Consider the following 26262-nt stretch of genomic DNA (forward strand, 5'->3'; position numbering starts at 1 on the left):
TTTTTTTCCCCCTTGGAATTTCTTTGCAGTCCTGCATTATGGAATTTTTCTTTCATCTTATTGTCTTAATATACATTTTTTAAATATTAGGAACTATAATATCATTATCATGCTAAAAATTTAATAGTTCTTTAATATTGTCAGATATGTACTCATTGTTCTCAGAAAAGTTTTTTTTTTTTTGTAGTTTGAGTCAGGACTCAGATATGGTTCATATATTTCAGTTACTTAATTTGTTTCTAACATCTGTTTTAATATGCAGGTTTCCCCTCCAACTTATTTTTTGAAGAACCAACTCATTTGTCCTAAAAAGTTTCCCATATTGGGGAATTTTGCTGATTATGTCTCTGTGTCCTTCATATGCTATAAACTAGTTGTTAGGTCTAAAGACTTGATCAGGTTGAGGACTGAATTTTTGCCAAGAATGCTTCCACTAGGAAAACTATGTCTTGTCTTTTTTGGTACTGATTGCATAAATCTGTTAATTATGTCACTGGTTCTCAAAGTGGACCGTAGTCCCGTGGTAGTCCCCAGGACACTGTCAGGGAATACATGAGGCCAAAATTGTTTTCATAATACCAAGATTTTATTTGCCTTTTTCACTGTATTGAGAGTTTTACTGATAGGGCAAAAGCATTGTTGGGTAAAGCTGTTGGTATCTTAGCATGAATAAAAGCAGTAGCACCAAACTATTAGTGGTCATTATATTTTTCACCCTCACACACACACAGTTTTGTTTTGTTTTTAAGTCCACGTTAAAATTCCTTGATGAAATAATAAAAAGCTAATTTTTAATTAATCTTGACCCTGAATACGTCTTCAATATTCTGTGGAACAAAATGGGGAATCCACAAAGCACTTCTGCTACATAATAAAGTAACAATGATTATCTCAAGGAAAAGCACGCAATTGTGTGTGTTACAAGTGGAACTTGTCACTTTTGATTCATTGATCATCATTTGTAGTTGAAAGAATGACTGGCAGACAGCAGTGTTATTCAGAGTGGAGTATTTGGCAGAAGACTAATAGTACTTGTTGCTAATGTTAAAATTTGAGCTTTCAAGCAAAAATTGGAATTCTGGAAAACTTGCCCTAACAACACCAGTAGTATGACAGCTTCACAATATTTTTTCAATTGAATCAGTGTTGATATTGGAAACAATTCATTATTATTATTATTTTTTTTTGGTAATGTACAGTGAAATGTGTCAGTGTTTGGAAGACCTGAATAACTAAACCATTATTTTCCAAATGATCCATGTGTGGCATTACAAAGTGATGCATGAGTGAAAGATCTAACACAGTAGGAAAAGTTTGTTTATAGGGTTTCAGATTCTACATTGCAGCTGACCTTTAGGAGACTACCACTTGTCCATTTTTGTTGCCCTTGCAAATAAGAATATCCACAGTTCCCTAAAGAGGCTATTAAAATACCCCTCCCCACACAAAACTACAGTAATCAAGACAGTATTTTACATTATAATGATAAGCGTATCGATCAATAAAATAGAAGTTAGAGTCCAGACATACACCATCATATTTACGGTCAATTGATTTTCAACAAGGGTACCAAAACAATGGGGAAAGGATAGTTTTTTTTTCAATAAACAATGCTAGGATAACTGTATATCCACCTGCAAGAAGAGTGAAGTTGGACCCCTACTACCTCACACCATATACAAAAATTAAAATGTATCAAAAACGTAAGTGTAAGAGCCAAAGTTATAAAAACTCGTAGAAGAAAATGAGGGGTAAATCTTTGTGACCCTGGATTAGGTGAGTTTCTTATATATGACAGCAGCAGCACAAGCAACCATAGAAAAAATAGGCAAATTGAACTTCATCAAAATTAAAAACTTCCATGCTTCAAAGTACACACTCAACAGTGAAAAAATCCATGGGGTGGGAGAAGATTTTTGCAAATAATATATCTGATATGGAACTTAGAACTCTTACAACTCTAATAAAAAGACACCCCAATTTTTAAAAGGGCTAAGGATCTGAATAGACATTTCTCCATGAATACCTTGGATATGTATATGTTCATGTAGTGGAACATTATTTAGCAATATAAAAGAATGAGGTACTGATATATCCGATGGGCCTTTCAGTTTTGTAGTTACTGCACTTTGTAATGTCAATAGATTATACACTGCAATGCAAAATGGAGCTGGGTAGACCTGGGCTGTCATTATTGCTCTGCCACTTCATGACTCACTTTGTCTAATTTAGTAAGCCTCTCCAACAATACTTATCTCATGGTGGTGTGAAGGCCTAGTGAGTCAAATACTCAGCACATAGAAGTACTTAAATATTACGTCCCTCCTTTCTACCTTCTTTCCCTTGAAGTTCCAGTGAAGATAGGAGGACATGATAGAGTATAGAAAACATTCGGAGAGTGATTTTTCTCTACAAAGGAATTTGTTGTTTGATAGTATCTTCCATTAGCATAGTTAAAATGTAAGTATACACAAGAGATTTGTAGGTGTGTATAATGTGCATCAAAATGCCTAAATCTACTCCACATTCATCTCGTAATTCTTGAAGGCACTTTTAGTTACCCTATAAGAGGAAACTCAGAAGAAGTAGCCACAAGCACCAAGCAAAATCAAAATACCAAGAGAATTCAAGTAATCATACGAGTGCTTGACCATATGTGCAACTGCACATGGAAGAAGTCAAAATGATGGAAAATATGTGGGAAGAGTTGGAGGCCCAGGGATTAAATCCAAGCAGTCAATAGATTGTAAATCTCATGACAGTAAAGACTTGTATTTTATTCACTATTACACACTTAGCACAATGATTGGCACAAAGTAGATGCACAATATTTTCTGAATTAATGAATGAGGTACAATAACTGTTTAATAGGAATTCCAAAATGAAAGAATTAGAAGGGAGAAAATAAAAGAAACTGAATGCCACATTTTAGTGATTCTGCAAGTGGAAAATATAGTTTACAAAAGAAAAAAATCAGATTTTTTTACCACTGTAAAAGATACAGAGTTGACCAAAGAAAGGTGAATGAAATATACAAATTTAAATTCTTGCTGGCACATACTCATACATGGTGTAATGTTTTTTGAAAAAAGTAAACTAGAAATAATTTTTTTTTAGATTTTTTAAAACGTGCATATTTGTGGGGTACAGTGTTGTTTCAATACATGTATATACTGCACAAAAAAATTCAATGTGAAAAGAACTCGGGAAGATGGTAGTAAAAGCATACTGAAGGTCTCATTTGTATTTGGGAAAAATTATGGATATTTTTGACATTGATTGAAAGATAATTTTAAGTATGGGTAGCCCTTGCTATCCTAACTTTCACTATGTGATTTCAGAAACTACATAGATTAAATTTTCACACAAACTCATTACATTTCATCCAGAGCTTAGAAACCAAATAGGTTGGTATAATACAATATCCCTTGCTGTTCAAACCTTAGACCAAAATAGATTAAAATAACAAGGATTACCTTTACATTTGTTAAAATATTCAAAGGAAACATAAGTAGAAGAATACAAAAACAATCGCAACTTCCAATTAGAAGGAAAGAAAAATGTCTGAGGGGAGGGGAGGTTTTATAAAAAAGTAATACATCGAAGAGAGAAGCAAGAAATAACAGACGACCCAGAGCCATTTCTTTTTTTCTTTCATTCATTTGTAATTTAGTCTAAAACCCATTATGTTAGGCCAATCAAGACAGGCATGCATGTTGAGGGACAGCAATGACCTGGCCTGGGGTGAGCAAAACACGATGAGGATAGTGTTGTGTGTTGTGAATGGGGATTGGGGGCCTGAGGAGGGTGGCAGCAGCAACAGGAGATTAATTACATGCAGAGGGATTGGTCAAATAAGGAAATTGTTTTTGAGGATAATGGGAAGTACGTGTTGCACCATTGGAGATGGGATTGTAAATATGGAAAGGGAAAACACTAGAATAAATCCTGAAAGGTAGGTTTGGAATTGGAATTGTTGGTGTGAATTCATGGTTCTTAAAATATAGAGATACACAGGTGGATGTGGAGGTATGTATGCATATATTCCCTGCCTCTTTCTACCGAGAGGACCTGAAAGCAGTGACGCTGTAATAACTGGGTACACCCAACTCCCAGATCTTGGTTTCTGATAGAGTTTGGATGTGATGTCCCCTCCAAAACTCATGTGGAATTTTGATCTCCAATGTGGCAGTGTTGGAAAGTGATTGAGTCATGGCAGCGGATCCCTCATGAATGGATTAATGCTCTCCCTGGGGGGGGGGGGGGGAGTAATGAGTGAGTTCTCGCTCTATTAGTTCCCGCGAGAGCTTATCGTTCATAGTGGCGCTCTCTCTCTCTCTCTCTCTCTCTCTCTCCCCCTCTCCCCCTCCCCCCCACATCCCCTCCTGTGGGCTAATCTTGGGACATTCTGGACATCAAAAATAAATAATGGTAACACACTTAATCCATTGAACAAAACAGGAATTCATAAGTCTATACAGATTAAAAGAAGAATGAGTGATGAGTGTAGTTGGAATAATGTCATTAGAAAATCACCATTTAGCAACCACCATAGTGATAATCCATCTAAGAAGCATCGATTAATTTTAAAACTGGTGTGTGAAAGTTTGATGAGAAACAGATAATTTGCATAGCCTCAAAGTCCTCGCTGCAAAATACTGAATACAAAAGGGAAAACTACAGTGGAGAAACCTGGCAGATCCCACTTTATTCAAATTATCACAGTTAACATCCATTTTGGGACAAATCAAAATTGTGTACTACCTGATACAATGCAGTAAGAAGAACACAGCATCATTTGTGTGATACTCTTACTAAAAATGCGTAATGGGAATCTAATCATGACGAAATATCAAACAAACCCAAATTAAAGGATATTCTTCAAAATAACTGACCAGTAATCTTTAAAAGTGTTAAGTTTGTGAAAATCAGGGAAATACATAGAACTGTTTCAGGTTGATGGATACTAAAGAGACACGACAACTAAATAACTAAATGCAATGTCAGATCCCAGCTAACCCATGCGTGTGGTTTTTTCTCTTTCTTTTTTTTTTTTTTGGTTTTTGTTTGATTTTATTCTGTATATATTTGTTCTTAATTTCTTTAAAAGATATATAATTGTTTAAAGCAAAAAGTATTAAATTACAATGATGGACTTACAATATGTGTTGATAAAATTTATATGATGATAATAGCATAAAGATGATTAAATAGAACTATACTGTTGCAAATTTTCTATTTTTTACTGGATGTAGTTCAATATTACCTTAAGTAGATTGTGAGAAATAAAAGATACAGGTTTCAATTGTTACAACAATAAAAATCAATGCAAATATACATAGCTAAAAGCCACTAGAAAAATTATAATCATAAACTAAACAATATTTGCTTGAAACAAAGTAAGAGAGAGATGAGACTATTTGAAAGCAAATAGCAAAAGCTGGAGGCATAACACTACCTGACTTTAAGCTATACTACAAAGCTATAATAACCAAAACAGTATGGTACTGGCATAAAAACAGACACACTGACCAATGGAATAGAATAGAGAATCCAGAAATCAACCCACACACTTACTGCCATCTGATCTTTGACAAAGGCACCAAGCCTATTCACTGGGGAAGGGACTGCCTCTTCAGCAAGTGGTGCTGGGATAACTGGATATCGATATGCAGGAGAATGAAACTAGATCCATATCTCTCACCGTATACTAAAATCAACTCAAAATGGATTAAGGATTTAAATATACACCCTGAGACAATAAAACTTCTTAAAGAAAACATAGGAGAAACACTTCAGGAAATAGGACTGGGCACAGACTTCATGAATACGACCCCAAAAGCACGGGCAACCAAAGGAAAAATAAACAAATGGGATTATATCAAACTAAAAAGCTTCTGCACAGCAAAAGAAACAATTAAAAGAGTTAAAAGACAACCAACAGAGTGGGAGAAAATATTTGCAAAATATACATCTGACAAAGGATTAATATCCAGAATATATAAGGAACTCAAACAACTTTACAAGAAGAAAACAAGCAACCCAATTAAAAAATGGGCAAAAGAGCTAAGTAGGCATTTCTCTAAGGAAGATATCCAAATGGCCAACAGACATATGAAAAAATGCTCAACATCACTCAGCATCCAGGAAATGCAAATCAAAACCACATTGAGATACCATCTAACCCCAGTTAGGATGGCTAAAATCCAAAAGACTCTGAACGATAAATGCTGGCGAGGCTGCGGAGAAAAAGGAACTCTCATACATTGTTGGTGGGACTGCAAAATGGTGCAGCCTCTATGGAAAATGGTATGGAGGTTCCTTAAACAATTGCAAATAGATCTACCATACGACCCAGCCATCCCACTGTTGGGAATATACCCAGAGGAATGGAAATCATCAAGTCGAAGGTATACCTGTTCCCCAATGTTCATCGCAGCACTCTTTACAATAGCCAAGAGTTGGAACCAGCCCAAATGCCCATCATCAGATGAGTGGATACGGAAAATGTGGTACATCTACACAATGGAATACTACTCAGCTATAAAAACGAATGAAATACTGCCATTTGCAACAACATGGATGGACCTTGAGAGAATTATATTAAGTGAAACAAGTCAGGCACAGAAAGAGAAATACCACATGTTCTCACTTATTGGAGGGAGCTAAAAATTAATATATAAATTCACACACACACATACACACACACACACACACAAACGGGGGGGGGGGAAGAAGATATAACAACCACAATTATTTGAAGTTGATACAACAAGCAAACAGAAAGGACATTGTTGGGGGGGAGGGGGGGAGGGAGAAGGGAGGGAGGTTTTGGTGATGGGGAGCAATAATCAGCTACAATGTATATCGACATAATAAAATTAAAAAAAAAATAAATAAAAAAAAATAAAAAATAAAAAAAATAAAAAAAATAAAAGAAAGCAAATAGCAAAATGATGGACCAAAATCCAACCATAACAATGATCACATTAAATATTAATTGACTATACATATAAATATATAGTATACATTTAAATATATAAAATTTTAATGAAAAGGCCGATATTATCAGTTGGATAATAATCAAAACAGACGATATGCTACTACGATATAAACACTAAATACAAAAACAAAAATAGGTTGAAAGTTAGTGTGGAAAAATATGCCATGTAAATAGAAAGTGTAACAAATCTGGAACGATTGTATTACTGTGAGGCAAAATGACTTTAAGAAAGGACTTTTTAGAATGACAAATCAGTATCACAAGAAGACATAAGTTGTTGGTAACACCAAAGTCAGGGGTCTGGATCCCTGTACTAGCCAGCTGCCAAAGAAAAAAGAGACGACATAGATAATAAATGTATAATAAACACCTAATTACAAAGCTTCAAAATAGGTGAAGCATTAACAAGCAGAACTGAAAAAGAAATGGACACATTAATAATTATATCTGAAGATCAGTACTGCTCTCTCATTAATAGATAGAAAAAGTAAACAAAAACCAGATAAGTATACAGAAGACCTAAACCACACTATGAGCCAGCTTAATCTAATGGACATGTATTGAGTACCATACCCAACAAGAACAGAATGGATTTTCTTTTCAAGTACATGTGAAACATTCACCAAAGTGTAACAGCAGGATCCTCTATTTTTGATACTATTTCATCCTTTTGGCTGGAGCAGGCCTCAGCCTTGGAGGAAGTTTGCAAGGCAGACTTGCTGACTGACTCCTCAGAAATAGGAGTACGCTTGTCGGGCAGTATATAAGATGAGCATAAAGGCGAGTGTATTAGTCCATTTCTGTTGCTTATGACATAAATAACTGAAACTGGGTGATTTATAAAGAAAACAAAATTTATTGCTTACAGTTTTGGAGGCTGGGAATCCAAAGTCCAGGGAACACATCTGGCGAAGGCCTTAGTGGTGACAGTAATGCAGGGGTCTCACATGGCAGAAAACGGCAGAGCAGAGAGAGCCCATGTGTGGTTTAAAACTAAATTTGTGGTAATTTGTTACACAGCACAGAATATTAATACACAGGTCATCTTATTCATGAACATAGATACAAAATCTTGAACAAAATGATTAACAAGTAGAATTCAACAATTCATGAAAATGATACTAGATCACAAACAAAATGAGTTTATCCAAGGAATAGAAGATTAGTTTAATATATGATTATCAATAATTAACCACAATAACAGAATAGGGAATAAAAATCTCATTATTACCTCAATAAATACAGAAAAATCCGATTATATTCACTATACATTCGTGATTACAACTCTCGAAAAACTATGCCTGCAAATATCACAGTTAATGGTGAATTATCCAAAGCTTTCCCTCTGAGCTGAATTAAGGAATGAGCTAAGGATACCTGCTTTTACTACTTCCTCCAACATTTTACTGGAGGTCCTGGCTAGTTAAAAAGGTAAAAAAAAAAAAAAAAAAAAAGAAAAAAAAAAGGATTGGAAAGAAAAAAAAATAAACTTTTTTTTTTCGTGGATGAATGTTTAAAGAAAATCCAAGGACCTATATAAAATTAGACTTAATTACATAAGGTTAGAAAGTTTCATGGATATAAGATCAATACATGACAATTAATTGTATTTTTACCTACCAGCATCAAACATAAAGTGAAAATTTAAAAAGACCCTATTGATAAGGAGAAACTAAGGACTTGGGATAGCTTCACTGACAAAAGGAGCAGGGTTATAGGATTCAAGTCCTACAGAAACATCACTGAGGTGACTTCAAGAGATACTTCTGTAAATACACCACAAATATCAAATAGCTGCGAGAGATGGAAACTCTAGTTCCCAGGATCCCTTGTCCAGGTGTCAAAGAACGATTATTCTCGATGTCTCTGTGTAGCCTGAGTATACAGTCACGTCTGTCCTTTTCTTTTTTAACCATTCAGTGTAAGTGGAGATGCATACTATGAACTCTTCAGCACCTTGCTTTTTTGACTTACTAGTACTATGTATCTTGGAGAGAAATCAGATTAGCAAAGATATCTACTACATTCCTTTTTAATTTTTTAGTTTGAATAGTTTCAAACTTACAGAAGAGTTGCAAAAATAGTACAAAGAACTCTGGTGTACCTTCAATCAGATTAACCAATTGCTGGCATTTGGCTGCGTTTGCTTTATATTTGCTTTATCACCCTCTTCCCTTCCTTCCTCTTGTATTTGTGTGTTTCCTGAACTGTTTGAGAACAGGTTGCAAATATCATGCTTCTTCACCCCTAAACACTTCAGTGTGTATTCCCTAAGAACAAGGGCATTCTCTAGACACAGTATAATTTTATCAAATTCAGAAGATACAACATTGATACAGAGCTATTTGTATATAATCCATATTAATACTTCATCAATTGTTCCACTGATGTTTTTTATAACAATTTTTTTTTCCTGATCCAAGATCCAATCCAGGATTAGGCATTGCATTTAACTGTTTCATTTCTCTAGTTTATTTTTAATCTGGAATAGTTCTCAGCCTTCTTTGTCTTTCCTGACATTAACATTTTTGAAGAGTTTAATCTTTTCTTACCTCCTTTATTGTACTTGCTGCAGAGTTGAGGAAAGGAAAACTAGGTTGAGCCTAAAGGCTCTTTACCTAGTCCCTCTAGTTGTTTAGTTGGCTCAACACAACCAAGTAAGCTTAAAGGAAGAACAGGCTGGCACCAGCTTTGGAGCTCCAGAGGCTCCCCTTCCTATCAAGACCACTTCTTCAGTCAGGCTGCGTTCACTGTTACGTGGTTGTATACATTCTCTGACCATCACCATTTTCACCTAGATAGAGCATTCTGAGGGTGGGGTTCCCTTTCTAATGAAGTGCTTTCTTAAGCATAGTTCTCTGTGGAGAACAGAAGATCATGTGTGCTCTGCTATCTCTCAGCTTATAAATTCTCCTGTAATCAACACTGTGTGGCACTAGTAGTGTACATTTGTTTCTGTCCTCCCTTGCAGAATAGTTGGTGACCATGAGGGCAAACTCAATGCAATGAATTTTGGAAGAAGCAAAATCCAACTGCCTCCCTCTCCAGGGCGAGCGAGAAACATTCCCTCGAGGATCCCAGGAGTGATGCACTCACTGGGAGGGAAGAATAAGTGCCCAAAGTGGGCAGAGTTGCCATGTTGTCCACTAACTCAGTGGAGGTAAATCTTCTGTTCATGCGTGTGTATGTATGTAATATATACATACACAAGAGAAACTCAGTGATGGAGGAAGAGGTTCTATGTGCAATTCATTCTCTGAAATCTAATCTTTTAAAACATTTCAGACAACCAAATAACAGTATCTCACGGCAACATGCTGGAATTTTGAGGGTGAATGGAAAGTATTATGATGCATGGAAAAATCCAAGCCAGAATGGTGCCCGACAGAGGCGAAAATTAGTCTGCAGCTCCTGAAGGCAGGGAGGAGGACATAAATTGTTTAAAACAAACAAAAAGCCAACATAACAGGCTCAGAGAAATGATGTTAAAAGGCTTAGATGTAACTCCTGAATAGAAGTGACAGTCCAACGCGCTTCCGTTGGAATGACTTCTCAGCGGTCTTTCCCTGCAGATGAGTTCGGTATCTACTATGTCCTGTGAGCCTCTATCTACTACAGCTGTCTAAATAAGCTCAGTTGGGGGGAAGATCCATGCTAAAAGGAGTCAGGGGATACATGCTGCATTTGGAAGGGTTCCCCTAGGTTTAAGCCAAGAAAATTCCCCCAAAAGGAATGGAAGATGTTATCTAAAATCTTGGCAATATAAAATTGTACTTCTTAAAGAGGGCCAGTCCAGGGCCTCCCATGACATTGATAAGTAAAAGGGAAAATGACCATTCATGTAATAGTGAGCACTTTTCAAACTGACATAACTGTAAGTAGAAGTACTGAGGTGAGGTGGCTGTCTCATGGAGCCCCAATTTTCAATACAGTACGTGGAAAGAAAAATCAAAAAAGACAAAGATGCTGGGCTGCCTGGCACAATAAGACAAATTACAAAAGAAAGCTCTGTTCGGGAGAGGAGGTCTCCTTGGGAGTCCTCAGTGTTCTTCTGTCCTCTGTACAGGTCTGATCGATTCACACGAACCCTCTAATTCTATAGCTTACTGTTAAGGACATCCTTGATCAGTCACATATATTTTTTTTAAGTTATCGTTTATTGACTATGTAATCTGCACCAAGTACCTTGCATGGTACCTGTATGATTCTCACAACAACACTGTAAAGCAGGTAGCATCATTCCTATTTTATAGATGAGAAACAGGCGTAAGAATCCCAGATCGTATAACTAGTAAGTGGCCTAGTCATAATTTAAACTAAGATCTATATTTTTACAAAGTCTATGCTCTTTTTCTCTCCTTCTTTCTATGTATGTATAAATGTGTGTTTTATATGCGTATATATACACACACATATATATACGTGTGTGCAATTAACATATGCATATGCATGTTCTTAATATGTGCTCTTATCATACTCTGTCTATAGATGCCATACACACACACACACACACATATATACTCTCTAAATAAATGATATATAAATCCAAATAACTCTTGATGGATAGTTTGTAAGTAGGGAGGTAGGGAGGTAGATGGATATTCCCTTTCTCTACACAGCACTGCACACTGTTTAGTTTATTACCATGGGCAAATGACTAAACCACTTAAACCTGATATTTCACCTGTAAAATGGGATTTAAAAACAATCATTTCTACCCCATTCCGTTGTTGAAAGAATTTAACGGTAAAATTCATGTTAAGTACTTAACATAGTGCCAGGCTCAACACATAATAGCTATTATCTATTATTATTATAACTAAAAATGATAATTCAATTACTTACCCAACAAAAAAAAAAAAGGAAAAACTTTGGTATCTAGTGGAAAGTCTGCATGTTTAGCCAAGCAATTCCAGGACTCTGAAAGTTCAACATTTTCAGTTGTCTTGCTTTGACCTTAGAAAGAAACTTATATCTTTGTTTTATTTGGCTTCAGGTACTTGTTCAGAGTTCTGGACTAAGTAATGCAATTTTAGATTCCAAGTTTGAATACTTCGGTGCTTGGTAGGGAATGCGTTTGAGGGAAGCTTTATTAAGAACTCTTCTGTTGTTTCGTGAGATTGAGAGGGGCCGATTGTCATTTGTACATATTTTGTTCCCTCAAAACATTTTTTTTCCACGTGGCACCAACACAGCGCAGAGTGTACAGATTACTATGACACCCCTCCAGTTAACAAGGCTGATGAGAACCAGCCTCATTTACAGGGTGTGACTGGCCTGCGGAACTTGGGCAACACATGCTACATGAATGCCATCTTACAGTGTCTCTGCAGCATCTCGCCACTGGTGGAATACTTCCTCTCCGGAAAGTACATTACTGCTCTTCAAAAGTAAGACCATTCTGTTTCCTGCAGTCCTTCCCCCCCCCCAAGTTCCCCAATGTGAGCTTAGGGAAGGAACCCTCTGGAGTCCCTATTAAGGACTAAACAAGTCAGTAGAGGTTGTACCTCCCCAGATAACATATCTAGGGTGAGTAAACTGGGAAGGACAATCAAGAAGTGAATGAAGCTCCATTTTTGGATTGATTCCCCATACATGAGTAATTAGGTGCCCTCTTTTCATTGAATCAGCCAGAAACATGCCCCTTCCTTTTCCCAAGGGATTGCAGTGAGGTTGCCACTGCTTTTGCCTACTTGATGACAGACATGTGGCTTGGAGACTCAGACTGTGTCTCACCAGAAATATTTCGGTCAGCTCTTGGCAATCTCTACCCAGCATTTATGAAAAAGATACAACAAGATGCTCAGGAATTCTTGATTTATGTCTTAAACGAACTTCATGAAGCTCTGAAAAAGGTAAGGAGAATTAATGGCCTTGAAATAGAATAGGCCAAAAACAAAAAAGAAAAAAGAAATAGGATAGACCTGCAGCTTTATCAGCAAATTCAATTTTTTCTTCTTTCATTCATTCAGTCAATATTGCCTACTCTGTATCAAGCACTGTGCTAGGTGCTGGGGTACTATGGAGAACATTCAAGTTAGTGTTTCAACATGTAACTGTGTTTACCAAATTTATTGATCATCAGAATCACCTGGGAAGATTTTTGCAACAGATTCTAAGGCACTTACTCCAGTGTTACTGAATTAGAATGTCTGGGGCAGTCTTCTGAGAAAGCTCACTTGGCATTTCCAGTGATCAGCCAGGTGTGGGAGCCACTAATCTAGTTACCTTTGCAAATACAAGCTGCATAAATTAGTTTTTAAGAGAGAGAATTGCATTTTTTAATAAAAATAAATTCCTCATGAGAAATAACATGTAGAACTTTACAACTTAAATTTCCACGGTACTGAGAAATCCGTGAAAATGTTAAGTTTGGCATTAAGTTACGACAGACCTATGCACTGCAAAGTTCATCTTCATACCAAACATGCCTACTCATTCTTCATTGGATTAGGACATATATTTGATTAAACATGAAGTCTAGAGGTTTTGCCTTTATTTACAGAACTCACTGCCTTTAGCCTTGGTCTGAGACCCACACTCTCTGAAAATATGTCCTTGACTTTAGGCAGTGTCCTTGTGCTAATGTTACCTGACCGCATACCCAACATCCAGGAAATAGCAAAAAGATCACAAACTATAGCCATTAATTATCCTCATTTGCAATCCTCAGTTTCATTTTTCATTTTTAGTAATAAAAAAAGATTCTTGGCAGCACTTTATTTTATCTAGAGGAGAGGGTGCGGTGGTCAGTAAAAATCACTTATGTCCTCATCTGCAGCCAACTTGAAATAAATAGCATTCTGGTTCCCCAGGCCAAACTAGGAATTAGGGGCATTAAATTACTCTCAAAAGTGAAAGACCTTGGCAGCAAGGAGTATGACAAAAGAAGCAAGCAAAAGTGGAATGGTGAGCCCAGCTCCAAATTAGAGCTGGCTGTGGGGCTAATGCATCTTCAAAATGTATATTCTACTGAAGTTCTAAAATCACTGAAAATTCAGGGTGTGTTCCGGATGCTGTACTTGAGTACGAGCTAGATTCAAACCAGGTCACAAGGCTAGTCAAATTGGCTACCTTAGGAATTTAAGATTTGCTTTTTTAAAAAAAGCGTTTTCTATAAATAAAAGAAGTAAGGGATAGGAAACGTATCCTGAAGGGACTGGAGAGAAGAAAGATCAGATTCCTTTATTTTACTTCTAGATCAGCTTGCATGACCTAAAGTTAGTTCAACAGCTCGCTTACCCTCTTCAAAGGAAAAACTAGCTCCAAGGCCCTATATTACATTATCATGGGCTTATGGGGCCATGAGCATGTGTTTAACTAGAATTAGAGAGTCATCATTCCTCAGCTTCACTAAAAGAGGGAAATATCTGAATTATCAGAAATCACACTTGATACATACTCTTAAAATGTTACCCTATTGTCTGGGTCCAAAACTAAGTGGGTTTTGGTAGCAACGTATAGTACTCTGATAGAAAAAAGAAATCAGTCATTCTACTAAAAATTTTTTTGATAATCGATAGTCAATTTGGGGGGAATTTGTTCCTTGATTCAGTACCACCGAAGAAGATCATATGAGAAAGGATCTGCTCTGAGATGCTGCAGGAAGATGATTGCCAGTGAGACGTCCATCATCACCCAGCTGTTTGAAGGGCAGCTCAATTACAGCATCATCTGTTTAAAGTGTGAGAACTGCACCTACAAGAACGAAATCTTCACCGTCCTCTCCCTGCCCATTCCATCCGAGGATGAATGCTCCCTTCAGGTGGGGTTCCTGTATTCCTGGAGGCTTCTGTTTTGCTCTACCCTCAGTCCTGGATTTTCTCTGGGCAGATTCCTACAGTATTTTAGTATGAGAGGGCTACTTTATAACTTTAAAAAAAAAAAAAAAGGAAGCCTAAATGACAGCGTTTTTTTGAAAAGTGACATATTGCCCCAAAAGTTACTGTGAATTCGCTTTGTACCTAACAAAGCAGCTTCCATGTAGAATTGAAAATGTAAGTGGGTTTTATTTGGTGCATTGAGATGGCTTGCTGCATATAGGGAATTTATAATTTATTGCAAAAACTACGACTCACTCTCACCCCAGAGGTCTGTAGACTCAGATTGGGAACTAGATATAAAAGATTCTGACTCTTAGTTTTGAGCTCATATTTCAAACTAAAGCTGTGAATGTGTTGGGAAGAGAGAGTAGAATTAGTACCTTAATTTGCTTCTATGATTTTCTCTACCACAATACTGAAAGTTAATTCAGTGTGGAGATAGAGTAGGTGCAGTAGAATGCAGGCAGCAACAAGTTAGGAGCAAACAGGAGGCAGGGAGCAAAAAGTTTCTTTGCAGAATTATACAACTTTATATTTTTCTACCTTATTATGCATGGAGAATAGAATCCTATTACTTATTCAGAACTGGGCTTTGTTCTCAGATCAAACTGCTAAAGATTGCTGGAAAGGAATTCCAAGCACTATTTAAATGAGATAGTGGCAAGTCTACTGAAAACAAAATCTGTGCTCATTTTCCCTATTAGGTTAATTGTTTACAGAACCAGGGGCCTGGCCGCATTGAGAATATCTCCTGTGGATATGGGATCTAATTTACCTATGTCCTGCTGTCTTTATTAGGAGCCACCCTAAACCCTGAGATATGGTCATTTTTCAATCACTAGATCACTTTAGTGATGAGATAAATAACATAAAATAGCTTCCTGACTTCGTTAGTGGAAATTGCAAAGTCAATATTATTCTGAAATAAGCCAGAAACATTAAAATGTTGATTCATAGATTATAAGTGAGATTTTCAGTGAGAACCATTTCAGTAACTATGTAAGAAAGAAGCACCTCCTTTGCTACGTAGATTTTAAAGCTGTCTGTGGCTTGTGACACTTGTATCTCCTGGACTTGTTGACTTTGAGAAAAGCACTGAGGATTACATTTTCACGGCTCTTTCAAAGTTCTAATATAAACAGAGACCCAGATTGATCCAATTTGTTCAGCAAATGCTTTTTTTCCTCAACAGGATTGTCTCCAATGTTTTTTTCAGCAAGACACATTGACCTGGAACAACCAAATTCATTGCTCCTTTTGTGAAACCAAGCAAGAAACAGCTATGAGGACCAGTATTTCCAAAGCACCAAAAATAATTATTTTTCACTTAAAAAGGTATGAATTTTAACCTTTTATGGGCAGATATTTTTTAACTGCTTTATGGAGATATAATTCACCCATTTAAAGTGTACAATTCAATAGTATTTTGTATGTTACATTATTAATTTTTTAAATTGTGATAACATACAGTATAAAAAAATTTACCATTTTAGCAATTTTAAGTGTAGAATTTATTGACATTAATTACATTCACAATGTTGTGCGACAATCACTACTATTTCCAAAATCCTTTTATCACCCCAAACAGAAACTGTAATCATTGAACATTCTTCTTCTCTCTAGTCCCTGGTAATTCCCAATATCCTTTCCATGTCTATAAATTTGCCTATTCTAGATGCCTCATATAAGTGGAATCATATAGTATTTATCCTTTTCGTCTGGCTTGTGTCACTCAGCAATGTTTCCAAGGTTCACCCATGTTGTAGCATGTCCCAGAGTTTCCTTCCTTTTTATGGCTGAATAATATCCCATTGTATGTATATACCACATTTTGTTTACCTATTCATCTGTTGATGGGCACTGAGTTATTTATACCTTTTGGCTATTGTGAATAATGCTGTAATGAACATCGGCATAAAAGTATCTGAGTCCTGCTTTCAATTCCTCTGGGTAATGCCTAGGAGTGGAATTGATGGGTAATTATGGTAGTTGTATGTTTAGGTTTTTGAAGAACTGCCAAACTGTTTTCCACAGTGGCTGCACCATTTTACATTCCCATTGGCAATGTATGAAGGTTCCAATTTCTCTGCATCCTCACCAACACTTGTTATTTTCCATTTTGTTGTTGTTGTTTTAATAACAGCCATCCTAAGGGAGTTAAGTGATATCTCACTGAGGTTTTTGATTTGCATTTATGTAATGGCTAATAACGTTGAGCATCTTTCCATGTGCTTATTGTCCATTTGTATATCTTCTTTGGAGAAGTGTCTATCTGTATCCTTTGTGTGGGTGTATTTAAAGGTATGAAAAGGACATGAGCAGCCAAAACAGTTTTATAAGACACATTTTCCTGTCAATTTGGGGGCAATGCAATGATTCTCAAAATAGAATATATTTAGGTCAGTGAAGTTTCTTCTTAGAAACAAAAGTTGTCTAATTCAAATATCCAGTGAGATCTTCAGCCTACCCTTGGAGTGGAAACTACAAGAGAACAAACAGGGAAGAATGAGCACCAAAGAATGAGGAATTTTAAAGGCAGAGAGGAGGGAGAAGGGAATAATATGTGCAAAGGCATCTTGGTATGTATGTTAAATTACTGTGAGGATGAGACAGGAAGGAGTGATGATGAGGCCATAAGGCAGGTGAGGGCCTCGTGGAGAGTCTAAAATCATGTATTAAGACCTGTGGGTTTTACGATTTTGGCAGCAGTAAGTCATTGGAGGTGAGTGGTGTGATCAGACTTAAAAAGGGAACTCAAGGGGGCTGCGGGAGGCTTGGGAGTGGGGGGAATAGGTAAGATGCTGTGGGAAGAGCCTAGGCAGGAGATGAGGATCTGGACTATGGTGGTGTGGTGTGGGTGGAAAGAACGGGATGGATTCAAGACGTTTTGGGGAGGCAGAAGTAGAATCAGTAGGACTTGAGGGGCAACTATTTGACAGTGGAGAGGTTGGGGGAGGTGACAGAGGAGAAATAGAAGATGACAACTTCAAAGTTGTTTGAATGTGTGATATAAAGAACATTGTGTAAAAACACTAAAAAAAAAAAAACCCAACAAAACAAAGACTACATAAACAACAAAAAGTATTTAAAAATTTTTTTTTAATTTAAAAAATTTAAAAAAGAACATTGTGTTACATACGTAGGCAAGTTGCCTATTAGCAGGGGTTCCCAAAGGCCAATCCCTGGACCGATGGCTAATTATCAACTAATACTAAATGCTTTAAAAGAAAATAGATTCCCTGGCCCCACCCTGGATTTTTATTCCACAGGTATGAGGTGGAGGCTAAGCAGTACTATTTTAATTTTGAAATTTTTCTCCCAATTTTCACTTTTAAAAAAGTTTAAAATCTACAGAAAAGTTGAAAGAATATGTAATGAATTCCCATATACTCTTCAGCTATAATGTTAGTTGGTAGCACTTTGCCACATTTCCTTCCCCTCTTTCTGTCTCTGTCTCTCCATCAATATTTCTCTCCCTCCCTCCTTTCTTCCATCCCTCCCATTTTATTAGCTTAATCATTTGAAGCCAGATGCAGACACCATAGATTTCCATGCTTAAATACTTCAGAATGTACCACCTGAAAAAAAGGACATCCTCCTCCACAATCATAGTTCCATTATCATGCTTAAGAAATTTAACAATAATTTCATATTCCCTAAGATATAGTCCTTATCTAAATTTCTCCTCTATCCCAAAAATGTCTTTCATAACTTTTTTTTCCAATCCAGGATCCAATTAAGGATCATACTTTGCATTGGCTGTCTCGTTAGTCTCTTTTTATCTAGAACAATCCTTCCCTCCCTTTCTAAATTTAAACTTTTATGATGTGGAGTGTCATTTCATATACTTATCTGCCATCTGTATGTCTTTTTTAGTGAAGTGCCTGTTAAGGTCTTTGGTCCATTTTCTTAATTGGGTTGTTTGCTTTCTTATTGTTGAATTCTAAAAGTTCTTTGCATATTTTGGATAATAGTCCTTTACCTGATGTGTCTTTTGCAAATATTTTCTTTTCAGTCTGTGGTTTGTCATTTTGTTCTCTGGACAGTGTATTTTGCAGGGCAGAAAATTTTAATTTTAATGGGGTCCAGCTTATTAATTTTTTTCTGTTGTAGAGCATGCATTTGGTGTCATATCTATAAAGTCTTTGCCAAACCCAAGGTCATCTAGATTTTCTTCTATGTTATTTTCCAGGAGTTGTATAGTTTTGCATTTTACATTTAGGTCTGTGATTGATGTTGATTTAATTTTTATGATGGATGTAAGGTCTGTCTGTGTCTTGATTCTTTTTTTTTTTTTTTTTTTTTTTGCATGTGGATATTTAGTTGTTCCAGCACCATTCATTGAAAAGGCTATCTTTTCTCCATTGTATTGCCTTTGCTCCTTTGTCAAAGACAGTTGATTATATTTATGTGGGTCTATTTCTGGGCTCTCTATTCTGTTCCGTTGATCTACTTGTCTTTTCTGTCACCAATACCAGACTGCCTTGATTATTGTAGCTTTATAATAAGTCTCAAAGTTTGGTAATGCTAGTCCTCCAACATTGTTCTCCTCCTTCAATATTGTGTTGGCTGTTATGGGTTCTTTGCCTCTTCATATAAACTTTAGAGTCAGTTTGTCAATATTCACAAAATATCTTTCTGGGATTGTATTGAATCTGTAGATCAAGTTTGGAAGATCAATCTTGACAATATTGAGGCTTCCTATCCAAGAACATGGAATATATCTCTTCATTTACTTAGTTCTTCTTGAATTTCTTTCATTAGAATTTTCTAGTTTTCCTTATATAGATTTTGTATGTATTTTGTTAAATTTATACCTAAGTGTTTCATGTTGGGGGGTGCAAATATAAATGATATTGCTTTTTTAATTTCAAATTCCACTTGTTCAATGCTGGTGTATGATATATTTGTGTATCTTAATCTTGTATCATGCAATCTTGCTATAATTGTTTATTAGTCTCAGGAGTTTTTTGTCTGTTCTTCTAGATTTTCTACATAGATAATCATGTCATCTGCAAAGACAGTTTTATTTTTTCATTTCCAATCTGTATACCTTTTATTTCCATTTCTTGTCTTATTGCATCAGCTACTACTTCTAGTACAATGTTGAAAAGCAATGGTGAGAGGGGACATCCTTGTCTTCTTGATCATGGTGGGAAAGCTTTTAGTTACTCACCGTTAAGTATGATGTTAGTAGGTTATTTGTAGATAATCTTTATCAAGTTGAAGAAGTTACCCTCTATTTCTAGTTTACTGAGAGTTTTATCATAAATGGGTGTTGGATTTTGTCAAATGCCTTTTCTGCATCTATTGATTTGATTGTATGGTTTTTATTCTTTAGCCTAGTGATGTGATGGATTTCAATAATTGATTTATGAATGTTGAACCAGTCTTGCTTACCTGGGATATATCCCACTTGATCATGGTGTATAATTCTTTATATACATTGTTGGATTCAATTTGCTAGAATTTTGTTGAGGATTTTTAATCTTTGTTCATGAGAGATACTGGTCTATAATTTTCTTTTTTTGTAATGTCTTTGTCTGGTTTTGGTTGTAGGGTAATGCTGGTCCCACAGAATGACTTAGGAAGTATTCCCTCTGCTTCTACCTTCTGAAAGATATTGTAGAGGATTGGTATAATTTCTTCTTTAAATGTATGGTAGAATTCACCAATGAATCCATCTGGGTCTGGTGCTTTCAATTTTGGAAGGTTATTAATTATTGTTTCAATTTCTTTAACAGATGCAGGCCTATACTGATTGTCTATTTCTTCTTGTGTGTTTGGCAGATTGTATGTTTCAAGGAATTGATGCATTTCATCTAAATTATCAAATTTGTGGACATAAAATTATTTATAGTATTTCTTGATTATCCTTTTAATGTAAATGGGATCTGTAGTGATGTACCTTCTTTCATTTCTCATATTAGTAATTTTTGTCCTCTCTCATTTTTTTCTTAGCCCAGCTAGAGACTTATTGATTATATTTATCTTTTGAGGAACCAGCTTTTGGGTTTTTAAATTTTCTCTACTTATTTTCTGTTTCACATTCATTGATTTCTGGCCTAATTTTTATTATGCCTTTTCTTCAGCTTTATTTGGATTTAATTTGCTCTTCTTTTTCTAGTTTCCTAAGGTGAAAGCCTAGATTATTGATGTTAGATCTTTATTCTTTTCTAATATATGCATTGAATGCTATAAATTTCCCTCTAAGTATTCTTTTCATTGCATCCCATAAGTTTTGACAAGTTGTATTTTCATTTTCATTTAGTTCAATATTTTTAAATTTCTCCTAAAATTTCTTCTTTGACTTGTGTTATTTAGAAGTATGTTGTTTAAACTTCACATATTTTGGAATTTTTAAGTTATTTTTCTGTTACTGATTTCTAGTTTAATTCCATTTTAGTCTCAGAGCAGAGATTGCATGATTTCTATTCTTTTAAATTTGGTAAGTTGTGTTTTATGACCCAGAATGTAGTCTATCTTGGTGAATGTTCCATGTGAGCTTGAAAAGAATGTGTATTCTGCTATAGTTGTATGAAATAGTCTATAGATGTCAATTAAATCTACCGATTGATGTTGTTGTTGAGTTCAACTATATCCTTACTAATTTTCTGCCTGCTGAATCTGTCCAATTGTGACAGAAGAGTGTTGACATCTCTAACTATAATAGTGAACATATCTATTTCTCCTTGCAGTTCTATCTGTTTTCCTTATGTATTTTGATGCTCTGTTGTTAGGCACATACATGTTAAGGATTGCTATGTCTTCTTGGAAAATTGACCCCTTTGTCATTGTGTAATTGCTCTCTTTATCCTGGATAACTTTCCTTGCTTTGAAGAATGTTCTACTGAAATTAATATTATTACTCCCAAACAAAACTGTGAGTTCTAGAGATGGGAAAGGGGAAGTGGGAGGGGGGATACCATGATATGGGTAAAAAGACACAAAAGAGCTAGGAAAGAAAAATAAGCTCTATTGATGTACAGTTGAGCTAGGCACCTATAACTAACAATAATTAAATTACCAAATGACTAGAAGAGAGGAGATCAAATGTTCTCAACACAAAGAAATGATTGTGCTTTGTGAGGATGACTAGGATAATTATCCTGAATTGATCATCACACCTCTTACACAGGTATTAATACTCCACTCTGTACCCCACAAATATGTATAATCATTTATGTTTCAATAAAAAATTAAAATTTAGATTAAAAAAATATAGCTACTCCCACTTTCTTTGACTAGTTTAGCATGCTGTATTTTTCTCTATCCTTTTACTTTTAGATTCTATGTGTCTTTATATTTAAAATAAGTTTCTTGTAGACAACATATGGTTGAATCTTGTTTTTGATTTACTGTGACAATCTCTGTCTTATAAATGGTGCATTTCAACCATTGACATTCAGAGTGGTTGTTGATATAGTTGGGTTAATATCTACCATATTATTTTACTGTTTTTTATTTGTTGCCCATGTTCTTTCTTCCTTTTTTAAATCTTCAACTCTTTTTCTGCCTTTTGTGGTTTTAATTGAGCATTTTATATGATTTTATTTTCTCTCCTTTCTTAGCAAGTCATTTATAATTTTCTAACATTTATAAAAAATTTTATTTTGTTGATATACAATGTGGTTGAATATTGTGGCCCATTACCGAAACCTCCCTCCCTCCTCCCTTTCACCCCCTCCCACCCAACAATGTCCTTTCTGTATGCTTGTCATGTCAACTTAAAGGAATTGTAATTGTTATGTCTTCCTCTCCCCCTCAGTTTTTTTTTCTTTTTTGTGTGTGTGAATTTCTTTATTTATTTTTATCTCCCACCAATAAGTGAGAAAATGTGGTATTTCTCTTTCTGTGCCTGACTTGTTTCACTTAATATAATTCTCTCAAGGTCCATCCATGTTGTTGCAAATGGCAGTATTTCATTCGTTTTTATAGCTGAGTAGTATTCCATTGTGTAGATGTACCACATTTCCGTATCCACTCATCTCATGATGGACATTTGGGCTTGTTCCAACTCTTGGCTATTGTAAATAGTGCTGTGATGAACATTGGGGAACAGTTATACCTTCGACTTGATGATTTCCATTCCTCTGGGTATATTCCCAGCAGTGGGATAGCTGGGTCATATGGCAGATCTATCTGCAATTGTTTGAGGAACCTCCATACCATTTTCCATAGAGGCTGCACCATTTTGCAGTCCCACCAACAATGTATGAGAGTTCCTTTTTCTCCGCAACCTCGCCAGCATTTATTGTTCAGAGTCTTTTGGATTTTAGCCATCCTCACTGGGGTGAGATGGTATCTCAGTGTAATTTTGATTTGCATTTCCCAGATGCTGAGTGATGTTGAGCATTTTTTCATATGTCTGTTGGCCATTTGTATATCTTCCTTAGAAAAATTCCTACTTACCTCTTTTGCCCATTTTTTAATTGGGTTGCTTGCTTTTTTCTTGTAAAGTTGTTTGAGTTCCTTGTATATTCTGGATATTAATCCTTTGTCAGATGTATATTTTGCAAATATTTTCTCCCACTCTGTTGGTTGTCTTTGAACTCTGTTAATTGTTTCTTTTGCTGTGCAGAAGCTCTTTAGTTTGATATAATCCCATTTGTTTATTTTTCCTTTGGTTGCCCGTGCTTTTGGGGTCGTATTCACGAAGTCAGCATCCAGTCCTACTTCCTGAAGTGTTTCTCCAATGTTTTCTTTAAGAAGTTTTATTGTTTCAGGGTATATATTTAATTCTTTAATCCATTTTGAGTTGGCTTTAGTGTATGGTGAAAGGTATGGGTCTACTTTCATTCTCCTGCATATTGATATCCAGTTCTCCCAGCACCATTTCCTAAAGAGGCAGTCTCTTCCCCAGTGTATAGGCTTGCTGCCTTTGTCAAAGATCAGATGGCTGTAGGTATGTGGGTTGATTTCTGGATTCTCTATTCTATTCCATTGATCAGTGTGTCTGTTTTAATGCCAGTACCATACTGTTTTGGTTATTATAGCTTTGTAGTATAGTTTAAAGTCAGGTAGTGTTATGGCTCCAGCTTTATGTTTTTTGCTCAGCGTTGCTTTGGCTATGCGTGGTCTTTTGTTATTCCATATAAATGTCTGGATAGTTCTTTCCATTTCTGAGAAAAATGTCATTGGAATTTTGGTGGGGATTGCATTGAATTTGTATATCACTTTGGGTAGTATGGACAATTTCACTATGTTGATTCTTCCAATCCAAGAGCATGGGATACCTTTTCATCTTCTTGTATCCTCTCCAATTTCTCTCAGCAGTGGTTTGTAGTTCTCATTATAGAGATTTTTCACCTCCTTGGTTAACTCAATTCCTAAGTATTTTATTTTTTGGTGGCTATTGTAAATGGTCAGGCTTTCTTGATTTCTCTTTCTGCATGTTCACTATTGGAGAATAGAAATGCTACTGATTTTTGTGTGTTGATTTTGTATCCTGCTTCTGTGGTGAAATCATTTATCAACTCCAAGGGTTTTTTTGTAGAGGCTTTAGGCTGCTCGATATATAGGATCATGTCATCTGCAAACAGGAACAGTTTGTCTTCATCTTTTCCAATCTGGATGCCCTTTATTTCCTTCTCTTCTCTAATTGCTCTGGCTAGTACTTCCAACACTATGTTGAATAAGAGTGGTGAGGGTGGGCATCCTTGTCTAGCTCCTGTTCTTAAAGGAAAAGCTTTCAGCTTTTCCCCATTCAGGATGATATTGGCAGTGGGTTTATCATATATGGCTTTAATTATGTTGAGATACTTTCCATCTATACCTAATTTATAGAGGGTCTTTGTCATGAATGAATGTTGAATTTTATCAAATGCCTTTTCAGCATCTATAGAGATGATCATATGGTCCTTGTGTTTGATTTTATTAATAGGGTGTATCACATTTATTGATTTGCGTGTGTTGAACCAACCTTGCATCCCTGGGATGAATCCCACTTGATCGTGGTGAATAATTTTATGTATGTGTTTTTGTATTCTGTTTGCTAGTATTTCAGTGAGGATTTTTGCATCTATATTCATCAAGGATATCGGCCTGTAGTTTTCTTTTTTGGTTATATCTTTACCTGGTGTTGGTATCAGGATGATGTTTGCTTCATAGAATGAGTTTGGGAGATTTGCTTTTGTTTCAATCTTTTGGAATAATTTGTAAAGAATCTGTGTCAATTCCTCTTTGAATGTTTGGTAAAATTCTGCTGTGAATCCATCTGGAACTGGGGTTTTCTTTGCTGGGAGCCTTCTGATAACAGCTTCAATCTCCTTTATTGTTATTGGTCTGTTCAGATTTTCTATGTCTTCATGGCTCAGTTTTGGGAGCTTGTGTGTGTCCCGAAATTTATCCATTTCCTCCAGATTTTCAAATTTGTTGGTGTATATTTGTTTATAGTAGTCTCGAATGATTCCTTGTATTTCAGATGAATCAGTTGTAATATCACCTTTTTCATTTCTAATTTTTGTTATTTGAATCTTCTCTCTTCTTTTTTTTTTTTGTTAGCCATGCTAATGGTTTGTCAGTTTCATTTATCTCTTCAAAAAACCAACTTTTTGATTCATTGATCTTTTGTATTGTTTTTTGGGTTTCAATTTCTTTCAATTCTGCTCTGATCTTAATGATTTCTTTCTGTCTGCTTACTTTAGGTTTGGATTGTTCTTGTTTTTCTACTTCTTTAAGGTGAAGTGTTAGGTTGTTCACTTTCCATCTTTCCAATCTTCTGAGATGAGCATTTAATGCAATTAAATTCCCCCTTAGTACTGCTTTTGCAGTATCCCACTGGTTTTGGTATGATGTATCATTATTTTCATTAGTTTCAATAAATTTTTTGATTTCCTGCTTGATTTATTCTTGGACTCTAATGTCATTAAGTAGAATGCTGTTTAATTTCAATGTGTTTATATAGTTTCCAGAATTTCATTTGTTATTGATTTCTAATTTTAATCCATTGTGGTCTGAGAAAATACATAGGATAATTCCAATTTTTTTGAATTTATTGAGACTTGATTTGTGACCTAACATGTGATCTATCCTGGAGAATGATCCATGTGCTGATGAGAATGAATATTCCCAGGTTGTTGGATGGAATGTTCTGTAGATATCTGCCATGTCCAATTGGTCTAGAGTATTGTTTAGATCTTGTGTTTCTCTACTGATTCTTTGCCTAGATGATCTGTCTAATATTGACAGTGGGGTGTTCAGGTCCCCTGCTATTATGGTATTAGTGTCTATTTCCTTCTTTAGGTCTAATAGAGTTTGTTTTATCAATCTGGCTGCTGCAACATTGGGTGCGTATATATTTATGATTGTTATTTCTTTTGATGGATCAATCCTTTTATCATTGCGTAGTGTCCCTCATTGTCTCTTTTTATGGTTTTTAGTTTAAAGTCTATTTTATCAGATATAAGAATAGCTACTCCAGCTTGTTTTTCTTTT

General features: G+C 35.7%; 1 protein-coding gene across 1 annotated transcript in view; it reads left to right on the forward strand.

Annotated features, from left to right (window-relative positions):
• Positions 1-10547: 10547 nt before the first annotated feature.
• Positions 10548-26262, forward strand: part of USP50 (ubiquitin specific peptidase 50) — a 41277-nt gene continuing 25562 nt past the window's right edge. Inside the window, exons 1-5 of the mRNA XM_063090054.1 lie at positions 10548-10600; positions 12199-12393; positions 12663-12858; positions 14559-14768; positions 16019-16161. Coding sequence (XP_062946124.1) covers positions 10548-10600; positions 12199-12393; positions 12663-12858; positions 14559-14768; positions 16019-16161 — 797 coding nt within the window. The remainder of the gene's footprint in view (positions 10601-12198; positions 12394-12662; positions 12859-14558; positions 14769-16018; positions 16162-26262) is intronic.

The sequence above is a fragment of the Cynocephalus volans genome, chromosome 3 (assembly GCF_027409185.1).
Source record: "Cynocephalus volans isolate mCynVol1 chromosome 3, mCynVol1.pri, whole genome shotgun sequence".
Lineage (NCBI taxonomy): Eukaryota > Metazoa > Chordata > Mammalia > Dermoptera > Cynocephalidae > Cynocephalus > Cynocephalus volans.